The sequence below is a fragment of the Notolepis coatsorum genome (genome assembly GCF_963971535.1).
Source record: "Notolepis coatsorum genome assembly, chromosome: 2".
Taxonomy (NCBI): Eukaryota; Metazoa; Chordata; class Actinopteri; order Aulopiformes; family Paralepididae; genus Notolepis; species Notolepis coatsorum.
In genome coordinates, this window is record NC_140166.1 from 198,053,573 (window position 1) to 198,065,603 (window position 12,031).

At 42.0% G+C, this 12,031-nt stretch overlaps 1 protein-coding gene across 1 annotated transcript; it reads right to left on the reverse strand.

Annotated features, from left to right (window-relative positions):
* Nucleotides 1-6,318: 6,318 nt before the first annotated feature.
* hsh2d (hematopoietic SH2 domain containing) lies at nucleotides 6,319-12,005 on the reverse strand. Its single transcript, XM_084307728.1, has 7 exons — nucleotides 11,991-12,005; nucleotides 11,147-11,290; nucleotides 10,760-10,849; nucleotides 10,356-10,518; nucleotides 8,264-8,326; nucleotides 7,822-7,992; nucleotides 6,319-7,294 (listed from the first exon to the last, which is right to left on the reverse strand). The coding sequence occupies exons 2-7, from the start codon at nucleotides 11,266-11,268 to the stop codon at nucleotides 6,722-6,724; spliced, it is 1,182 nt and encodes a 393-aa protein (XP_084163854.1). The 5' UTR covers nucleotides 11,269-11,290; nucleotides 11,991-12,005; the 3' UTR covers nucleotides 6,319-6,721.
* Between the last annotated feature and the right edge of the window lie 26 nt (nucleotides 12,006-12,031).

Here is a 12,031-nt window from a genome sequence, read left to right on the forward strand (position 1 = left end):
GTCCATTCTCTTTGGATCAAATAACAAACTCAGCAAGGCCAACGGCTTCTGTTACAGTGGGTGACAATATTGTCACAAGGAAAAATGAAATTACCTACCTGGGTTCCATCCTAGAGGCAAATCTGTCCTGTGACAAAATGGCAACCAATGTAATAAAAAAAGTCAACCAACGAACAAGATTCCTACCGGATCTCCTCTGGTAAACAAGAATACCTTGAAGACTCTAACAGGAGCACTCATTCAAGGGTACTACGACTATGCTTGCACCTCATGGTACCAAAGCACCTCAAAGGCGCTAAAAACAAGATTACAAACATCACAAAACAAACTGGTCAGACTTCTACTTGACCTTACCCCTAGAACCCACCTCACCCCTGCCCACTTTGACTACCTAGGATGGCTCAGAGTAGACGACAGAGTACAGCAACTTGCAATGGGCCTGGTCTACAAGATACACTATACGACTAAGGTACCCCTGTACATGTCAAAATACTTCCCAAAGGTCAGTGAATACCACAACCACAACACCAGAGGAAGCTCAACAAATCATGTTAAACCCAGATTCGGCTCAAACAAGGGACTAAACACGTTTCGCAATTATGCCACATCAATGTGGAACGCCCTACCCACAGCTGTAAAGGAATGTGAATCCCTACCCACATTCAAAACCGCTCCTACAATTCGAAACTGGCCACCGTAAATGTCCATACCCCACCCCCTCCTAATAGTCAGTCTCCTCCCCACCGCATGTATATTTCTCTCCCACCCACCCACCCCCTCCTAATGTACAGTCTCCTTCCGACCGTATGTATATTCTCCCCCCACCGTATGTATACTTCTCTCCCACCCACCCCCTCCTAATGTACAGTCTCCTTCCCACCGTATGTATATTCTCCCCCCACCGTATGTATACTTCTCTCCCACCCACCCCCTCCTAATGTACAGTCTCCTTCCCACCGTATGTATATTCTCCCCCCACCGTATGTATACTTCTCTCCCACCCACCCCCTCCTAATGTACAGTCTCCTTCCCACCGTATGTATATTCTCCCCCCACCGTATGTATACTTCTCTCCCACCCACCCCCTCCTAATGTACAGTCCCCTCCACATCATATGAATACTCTGTCAGGATCTATGGGTAACAGTACTGTATATTTGCATATTGTATATGTCACAAATGTAACATGTCATGATGTCATATATGTTGTGTATGTCATAAATGTCACTATGAATTGAAAATGGGGGACCCTGATGTAAACAAGATGAAAGTCTTTCTCTGGTCTGCATCCCCTTAACAATTGTGTGTATTGAGCCGTACTGTATTGTACCCGTTCTGCAATCTGTTAATACAATTTTCAATCAATCAATAAAACCCTCTCCCATGCTGATTGTATAATCTCCAGTGATGGGTTGTTTAAATTGGGAAATCATAGGTAAGATATTGCACCCCTCTTTGAAGGCTCAAAGGAAAAAGATTCCATGAGCGATTAACCCGGGAAATTGGGAAAGGTGGTATAGTGAACAAATAGTGAGGTCCACTGTATGCAGGGTGTTAGATACACGTCTGCACAGTATTATACACATGTGCATAGTCAGTAAAAGGAATTGGATTAAATTGGGTGATATGTAGTGGACTATGGGAGAATTTGCAAGCCTGCAAAGGTAGTTATTTAAACATTTGAAAGAGGTGACTGGATTATTATAAGATGATCCTTTATTGATCCCCTTGGGGAAATGCGGGTGGTCCCCCTTGGGGACCAGGTTTCCATGATGCCAGGTACCCAGGTGGGGTATCTCCCAGGCCTTTCTGTGTGGAGTTTGCATGTTCTCCCCGTGCTCACAAGGGTTTCCCCCCCGATAAGATAAACCCAATGGAAAAACATGCACAACAACAGATCGCTAACGCTGTGGCGTCCTTGACGAAGACGGGCAGGAGCACTTGGATTGGTCCCCGGGCGCGGCCCTCGCCGACGCCTGTCTGCTCCCGGCTGCCCTTGGGGGGAAGGACGACGGGATGGGTTAATCGCAGAGACGAATCGCATCGGCGATCCTACAAAGACAATGTGTTCCGGTGTGTGTGTGTGTGTTGAGGATAATTGCATGCCAATTAAAGACCTCTGAACCAGCTCCTTTGTCTTGCTGACGTTGAGTTGGAGCTGGTTACTGTCCGACCACCGTACAAAGCTCTCCACCAGAGCCCTGTATTCAGCCTCATCGTCATCCACAATGTAGCTGACTATGGAGGAGTCATCGGAGAACTTCTGCAGGTGGCACGTTCTTGTGTTGTAGCGGAAGTCGGAGGTCTAGAGGGTAAACAAAAAGGGTGACAGCACAGTACCCTGGGGAGCGCCAGTGTTGCTCACCAGCACCTCTGATTGGCTGCCCTGAAGTCTCACGTACTGAGGTCTGCTGGTGAGGTAGTCGGTGATCCAGGCCACCATTCCCCGGTCCAGCTGCATCCCAGTGAGCTTCTCCTCTAGCCGCAGTGGCTGGATGGTGTTAAATGCGCTGGAGAAGTCGAATAACATGATCCTCACTGAGCTGCATGGCCATTCCATTTAGGGAACTATGCTTTACTACATTTCAATGGATTGATTATATATTTTTAAACTCCACTAGCCTTTATCTGAACCCTGAAGTTCATGGTTATGTTCAGGAAAAAGGTTTCTACACAATCTGTAGATCAACTTCAAGAGGGAGTGATCTGATCAACTTTAACATAACATTTAATGCACTGAATGCTCCAAAGTGTTGAAATACAAGATCATCATAATATAATGTTTACCGTTACTTGTGATTCTTACAATTATTATCTTTATTCGCTTTTTCCTGGTCGCGTAGGACCGACAGCTTTTTCTTGGCCATGCAGGACCGACAGAGGAGAGAGGGAGAAACGGGAGAAGAAGGGAAGACATGCGGCACATGGTCACCGGGTCTGGGAAACGAACCCGGGACGACCGCTTCGCGACTCAGCGCACCATGTGCTACTGGAGTGCCCTACTTGTGATTCTTAAGTGCAAAATATATTTATACTTTTATGCAAGTTCGCTTCCCGCTCCCGGGGGATAATTTGTTGCATGTCTTGCCCACTCTTCTCCGATTCACCCTCTCCTCTGTCGGTCATGTCTGACCAGAAAAAAGCCAGAAAAGCACTCAAATAAAGATAAAAAAAAATCAAAAAAATAAAGATCAGTGATGCAGCCTTTGTCAACTACGCCCCAAAACTATGGAACAAATTGCCCCAAAACATCAGGGAAGCCAACTTGCTACATATCTTCAAAAGACAGCTTTTGCTCAGGCATTTAAATGATTTGTATGCCCTTACTGTCAAATTTATGTGTCAGTTATGCTAATTGTATCTTACTATGCACTGTCATTTAGAACTGAAAACCATTTCCGCTGTGAACTGAACTTTGTAAAGAAACTTCAAAGTGTTAAGACTGTGAGCGATGTACTGCTCTGTTGTTCTATAAAGTAATTTAGAACTGAACTTTGTAAAGAAACAAAGTGTTAAGAGCGATTAACTATTTTATTGCACTGCACTACTTTCTATTCTATTTTATTGCACTGTACTATTTTACTCTGTCTATTCCATTTGACTCTTTTTATTACGGTATATTTTAAAACCGCTGCCTACTCATAACATCAACACTGATTATTATATTGTAATTGAGGGCTATTTGATTTGATTGAACTGCACTACTGTATCATTTTACTGTCTATTACATTTAAATAGAAATATTAAATTTTACTCTTTTTATTAGTCTATTTTAAAACGGTCATAGAATCAAACCGTAAACAAAGAAGCCTGTTGGGATGTTAGATCCTAATGTGAAAAACTACGTGATTTGCCTTACCATTTTTTGTATTCTTTACTGCTGTGAAGCACTTTTATTAAAGGGGCTATGCGTTATAAATGTCATTTTTCAGTCTCTAGCATTGTATTATAGTAATAGGAGTTCGTATCAATGTGTTTTTGGGCCTAAATACTATATTGACGAATTCCTCAGCTACAGCTCTAGTAAATCAGGTCATGTACCACGATAGCTATGAGCTAACTAACGTTACAAGCTCAAACACCTTATAACTACTACTATTGTCGTGTCCATAAGTTCCCTGGCAGAATACTTATGAGGACAAAGGTATACAAAGAGGAGAGAACCATTTTAAATCGGGTATTCATGCCGGCTAACAAGCTAGACGTCGCAGCATGTTGTTAGCACAATAGTAGCCCACTGTGATGCACCAAGTGGGCTACTATTGATCAACATGCAGCGACATGTAGCTTGCATGGTGCAGTGCTTTGCCCCACAGGTCTGAGAAGAGGACCTGTGGTACCCTTGACTGAGATTTCATAATCAAAACTGTTAGATCAACACTGAAAACTGAAAATATCTGTGGTAATAGTTCATAACATGGACTCTCAGAGTGATGGAACCTATGTTAGCTTCTAACGGTGTATACACAATATGTACAACGACACAATGATTTACATTATTACAAATATGGTAACGTGGTTGTGGCTTTTACAAATAGTGGTAACATATATATATATATAGATAGACAGTACTGCTACATCTCTATATTTATGACATACCATATTTGTATGTAACCTGAAACCTAAGGGGGGACCCTGATGTAAACAAGACGAAAGTCTTTCTCTGGTCTGCATCCCCTTAACAATTGTGTGTATTGAGCTGTACTGTATTGTACCCATTCTACAATCTGTTAATAAAGTTTTCAATCAATCAATCAATCAATCAATCAATCAATAAGACCTACACCTGGATGGAATGACGGGGAGATGGGCGGAGCTATTTGGTGGGTGGCTGTCACTCAAAGTGTGGGTGGAGCCAAGCCAATAATAGCCTGCTTTCATGAGGCTGAAAAATGCTGGTTTTGAGTACAAGATTAGAAATATAAAACAATGATTATTTTTGGAATAAAAATTACACATGTGTTACATAGACTCACAGGAAGTGTGTAAAGTTGCCCAAATAGTGCTAGGAATAGCACTGCATGACACCTTTAAGCACGCCTATTATTTTATTTGAGCTGCAATTCTTGTATGAAAGGTGCTATACAAATAAAGTTTATTATCATTATTATTATTAAAGGATACAAAACTAAACAGTCTCGTTTGTGGCACTGTTCATGTCTGTTAGTCAGTGTCTGAGAAGGGCTGGTCTAGCAGTCAAAAGCACACACTAGTTGTATTGTTTTATAACACTGCAGACATTACATTGTGCCAATTTACAAACAACTTTGGAAACTAACACATGCAGAATTAACAGATTTATCAACAAAACTACAAAAAACATCATACAATGAAATGCTACATGTAGACATATCATTAAAACAATAACAATATCCCTACCAACTGCTTCAAAGGGTGCTTAGAACGGAAAACATTACAGAAAAACAACAGCATTTTGGAGAAAGAAATGTTGTGTTTGGGTAGCTGCCCTGTCTGAATGCTCACTCCCTCATAGCAAATATATTTAGAATTCTTGTCAGGCCAGTTTTACCAGCACCTTAATCCCACACACTCTCACACTTCCTCATTATTAACATTTCACTGAGGTGATAAAAGATCAACATCAGATAACATAACTAGCCCCTAGTGGGAACAGGCCAGCATAACTCACATAGTACTCATAATATGTAAATCCTTAGGCTACAGTTCCCATTATTAGCTTTTCATATTTACATATTCTTATGTTATCATTATATGAATATTTCCATAAACATTCAGTGTCCCTGAGTCATATTACCATTCAACCATTGATGTAGGCTAATGATAGTTTATATATATGTGCTTAGACCAAGGACCACAATGGAAATAACTGACCTTTCTCTGCTATCCTTGGTCATTTTAGGATGCATGACTGTAACATGTATTTTAATAGTAAATAAAGAAAAAATCAGTAGATCTCAGCTCTAGTTCCATCTGCGTCCTTTGGATAACAGAAAAGCTACATTCATGCAGAATGCAGGCTAATACCCACAATGATAATATGGAAGGAGAATAACAAAATAGCCAACCCCCATACTGTATGCATGCCTACATGGCACTGTTGTGGACAGATCATCTCACCTCCTTATTCATTTAAAATGTGAAGGTAGTTTATGAGAGAGAGAGAGAGAGAGAGAGAGAGAGAGAGAGAGAGACAGAGAGAGAGAGAGAGAGATAGAGAGAGGGAGAGGGAGAGAGAGAGAGAGAGAGAGAGAGAGAGAGAGAGAGAGAGAGAGAGAGAGAGAGAGAGAGAGAGAGAGAGAGAGAGAGAGAGAGAGAGAGAGAGAGAGAGAGAGAGAGAGAGAGAGAGAATGAGCAATACACCATTATAATGAAAATCATAACTGGCCAGCAGGTTATTTAGTGCGATGACCCTCCATTCTCACTGTCGGGAAGCATTTGAAAAGTTGCATAGTCTATTCTATATGAAATGGATCCATGCGTCTTCAGGGATATAGATGCCTAAATGTATTTGCATATTGAGCGGGGAAGCGAGATCCGATCACAAGTGGTCACTCGAGACGCATGTGCAAACACATTCTAATGCCATGTGTGAACACTGAACAGACATACTTAGAGCTGTCCATTTGTGATTGGATCACCCAGCTCAGATCTTAATGCCAGGTGGAAACAGCCTCAATGTCACCAAGTCCAATTCTAGCTCCATGTATTGTAACTGAAGAATAAGATGTGGTTGATGTGGATCAGTAGCCAGGGGCAAAGGGGGGAGGTAGCAGATATTCGAGAGGTAGTCCACCACCAGTCAGTGTCATAGCGTGAGTGTGAGTGTTTGGAAAGGGTGGACTGCTGACCATCTGCTCCCCTGGAAGCTCCTGGTACTCATTGTCAATCTGTCCACCCCTGGCTCTGTCTCGGTTTCTGGCCACCAGGGCAACTAACTTCCCCTCATGTCTCTTCTCAGCCTCCACACCGATCTCACTGTACGTCTGCTCCTCAGGTATGCTCCTGGTCCTTTGGAACTTCTTCTTTGCATGCATCTGGTTCATGGCCACTGGGGACTTCACATCCTGGTTACTCTCTGGTTGGCTGATAGCATTACTGGATTGGAGGCCAACTAGCGTGGTTCTCTCCAAGGTGAAGGCTGGTTTGAATGTTGAAGGACTGTCATGTGCAGAGCTAGTGTTGGTGAATGTCTGGTCCTTCCTCTGTGGTGGATTGGAGTTCCTAGCAGGGAGTTCAGGAGCCTGGTCTGGTTGGATCAAGCCGCCTAAAAAAAATCTCTTTCTGGGTAATGGAATGGGCTTGACAGCATCTACCTGAAATATACAACGTAGAAGATTGTATGTAGGTCAAGATATTTAGATTTGGGAGTCTGTATTGCAAATTGAGAGAATCATTTTGATTACATAGTTTCTATAGTGCAATACAATATACTGCAACCTCAACTTTAAGCTGAAACATTTGTAACTGCAGCTATAATGCAACATTAACTCTTTCACTACCACAATACCAAAGGGTTAACCCTTTCACTGCAACTTTACAGAAGGTTAACCCTTTCACTGCCACACGGCAAAGGGTTAACCCTTTCACTACCACACTACAGAAGGTTAACCCTTTCACTACCACACTACAGAAGGTTAACCCTTTCACGGCCACACTACAGACCATCTGTAGCGTGGTAGTGATGTCTGTAGTGTGGTAGTGAAAGGTTAACCTTCTGTAGTGTGGTAGTGAAAGGGTTAAAACATGAAATCAAGTATTTTTTTCCACAAAACGTGTCAGATGGAACCTTTTAATCCCAAGGTCAGGGAAGTAACACATCATCTACTAATTTCTTCTTTACCATGGCTGGGGTCTGGGTGCTGCTGAGGTGTGGCAGCTCTTCCTCCAGACAGGGGTAGAGTCTGTTTGGGTGACTATTGGGGACAGGTGGTATCTTGGTGGCCTTCAGAGATGGGACTGCAGAGTTCTGCATTGTGCTGGGCCGCTGAGGAAGGGCAGGCGGGGGGTCATCCTGTGGTTTCAGGTGAATGAATGAAAACTTTATTTAACAGATTGCAGAATGGGTACAATACAGTATGGCTCAATACACACAATTGTTAAGGGGATGCAGACCAGAGAAAGACGTTTGTCCTGTTTACATCAGGGTCCCCCATTTTCAATTCATAGTGACATTTATGACATACACAACATACATGACATTTATGGCATAGGGACATACATGACATACAGGTATTTAGGTAACTGCTATTAGAATGCAGGGAGTTGTTCGGTAGTGGACTGACATTAGGTTTTACGAGTTGTCTTTTGGGGAACAACAGCTCAGCATAATCAGCTTTGTCTGACATCTGGAATTAGTACAGAGAGAAAGAGAAAGAGAAAGAGAGAGGGAGGGAGGGAGAGCAAGAGACAGAGGTTTGTAATTAGGAGTCCAAGCTGGATTATTTTTCTCCACAAGTCCTAGACCAACCACCAAATGGCCCCCCACTACTCACTCAGGCACCAATAATCACTCATGTCAGCCTATGTGCCATAACAAAACATCAAACTTAAAAGGCCAACTCCCACACCGTCAGATCAATATGAAACTTCATACTCTGATGCATCAGAATATGCTCTACAACTTTGCCCCTGCGACCACCCATGTCTGCCATATTGTTTGCCCTCCATTTTAACCTTTTTTCATATGTTTTTAAAAATGTTGCCCAATCAACACCAAATTTACAGAGCATCAGGGGAATAACTTACATAAATGGTCCAGAGATGGGCCCAATTGGATAATAATACATAATAATAATACATTTTATTTATAAATTGCTTTTCAAAAAACCCAAAGACGCTGACTATGAGGGCCGACGTTCCACTCTACTGGTTAAAGTTGCTTACTCGTGAGTAGTATGTTCATTGATAAAGAAATATAATGTCCACAGCCGCTCCAGTGTAAAACAAAGATATCCAAATGGTTTATTTCTCTTCCACAGCGAAGTCTTTCTTTACAGAAGTGATCCTAAAGCTATTTTCCTAAATATTCACGTCACTATACTACAAGGTAAGAAAACTGTATTTTCCCAGTCTCCAAAATCACCGCCGACTCGACACATGACAAAATTCCTCCACACCTGAAAGCCGTACTTGCCGGCTCTTTCCACAGCAAAACGGTAGGCAAGGCACCCGGGTCTAGAAATGCAGGCTTCAATCTATGTTGTTTAGTCTATCTGTTCAGTACTGCTCAGCACTGTTTCAAGATGCACACTGACCTCTTCTGAGAGAATTGTTGAATATATATTAGATACACAAATGTTCAAGAATGTTTGGTTATGACATCATACTGTGACATCACAAATGTTCTAGAATGTTTGATTATGACATCATACTGTGACATCACAAATGTTCTAGAATGTTCTATTATGACAAATAACACGGTTCAATGACTTTATCTAAATCCAATCAATATTCCTAATGTTGTTTCAATGTAAGGTTATAAAAATAAACATATAAACATTCATATAATACAATAACCTAAATATATAGCTTTGGCTCCTCTACACTGACAATGAGCAAAACAAATGAACAGAGAAACAAAGAACCACAGGGAAAAAGCAACAGGATGAATATGCAGGACATACAACCACGATAAACGGTATCACCGCTGTGAACCAGCACACATTTCAGGTATAACAATATGCTTGCAATAAGGACATACCAACATCTGACAACTGATGACTTCTTTAGGTTATATAGTACAGAAATGTAAAGCAAACAAATCAGATAGAGCTTTCAAGTCTGTGTACATCTAAAGCCCTAAACCAAGCATATAAAAGACAAGATACAAGATTCCTTTATTGCCACACAACCAGGTTGGTGGTATTCGTGATCAGTACAGAGTGTATTAAGCTCTACAGTACACTGGAACGTAGATACATTTACGCCCCCCCCCTTCCCACAGTGGATGGATGATGAAGATCGGGTTGTGTCTGGTCCACTATCAGTTTCTTGGTCTTTTTGACATTGAGGGCAAGGTTGCTGTTAGAACACCATGTCACCAGATGTTGGATCTCCTCCCTATAGGCCGTCTCGTTGTTGTTGGATATCTGGCCTAACTCTGTGGTGTCGTCTGTGATAATGGTGTTGGATCCATGGACAGGCCAGCATCGCAGATGTAATGTTGTAAACGCTAGTTCTGCCAGAGTATTTAAACCCTGCCCGCACAGCTCAGATCGGCCCAGAAAAGAAACTACACCATTTCTAATAGAGTGCAATACCGCGTGGAAGGCGTAGGCGGCAGTATTTGCCCTTTTGCAAGCTCAGACCCAAAATAAAAACTTAAGTTTAAAAAAATAAAAGGCCCAGATATGAAGAATCAGTGCAATTCCTCACCTGCCCACATGGAACAGTCAGCAGCTCACTGAAAGGCCTCACGGGGGTCCTGCGATGAAAGTCCACCAGGTCCTGCAGAAGTGGGTGATGTGAATTCTCCCCAACAATGATGTATCCGTCCTTCAGGGCGTCAATCATGAAGTGCCTGCAGCGGTCCTCAGCCCTTTAAAAAAAAATCTTTTTTTAAGAATGAGGAAATACAAACTATATCAGGAACAGGAAATAAAGCAGGACTTTGAACTGTAGGACCGAACAGAACAGGTGATTCATACTGCAGGTTGAGTGGTTGGTTATGGCAGGCTTTAGTATGAGTTTCATAGGTGCCGGCCAGGTTGTACCATATTATTCATCACTGTGTGTGTTTTAAGGGTAAATATGGGGCACTTTATCCTACAAACACTCACCGATATGAGAGTGTGTAGCCAATCCTGCTCTCACTGACTCGGATGAGGAAGTAGCCTGGAGGCTTGGCCAAAAGTAATTCCTCTGCGGCCCTGCGGTCGACATGAAAATGACCATATTACCATATAGACAAGAGACAGCCGACTCATTTCCAACTCATTACAATGACGCATTCTTAACATGCATGCATCCACCTCAAATTCTGACTGTCTATACATGTATATATATATAGAGTCGTTACAGATCAAAAACAGAGTGTCATCGTGATAGACAGGCAGTGGTGGACTTAAACAGGGCTGTATAATATCTATTCATCATTCCTCCTCGACTGTCATACATTTCAGCAAATGGCAGCAAATGATATGGTTTTGACATCCTTCTGTACTTACTTTCTGGTAATAATGCCATGGAACCATTCTGGAATAACACCATTCTTGATGACTGAGTGGAGCTGGAACTGGGTGAACCAGGTAAAGGCATCAGGTCGTCCCTGGAGCTGCTCCCCCTCCATCGTCCCACAGTCTGGTGTCCTACTGTTAATCCAAGAGCACTTTCTCAGGAACCCTCACTGCTCAGCAAAAGCTACCAATACAATCCATCCGTACATGAGCCTAATGACACAGCCTACTGCTCTGTCCACAATGAACCTCCTCTTTGTGTTGATCTGCAGCAGTAGAATGGGTTATGCAATCCATACGCATACAGAAATACTTGTTAAATTACCCTAATCTCATTGCTATTCCCAGTGACAACTTTAACCATAGTTCCGCTAATTAAATGTCAGGTGAGATTGTTTGTGCACTTGGTTCCATATCTATAATACAATCCATATACCGGTACTAGTAACACAAAGGAAAAGACCACTAGTTCCTGATAGTCACTACTGACAGCTTCACAGGCATGACTGGGCTATCTATGGATAGAAATAATGAAAAATTCATGATTTGTTGCAACACTATACTCCTCCTTAGGACTTTAAAAGTTTAATACAGTAACTTAATCCATTTACATCTACAGTGAGTTACTACTGAAGAAAACCAATATACTAGTAAAAGGGCGCAACCTCTTTTGTCTATAGATAAATATTTATAAATCATGGTAAATACTCAATATGTATAATTTCCTACCACAATGACAATGATTTTCATACAATTCGAATCGGAAACGAGAATTATGTTTGGATGGGCTTTTCTTGAAATAGTCAAATGACAGGTGCTAGCAGAGACGACTTACCTGGTGGACGCAGAGTGGGTGGAATGCGAGTGCAACGCCAT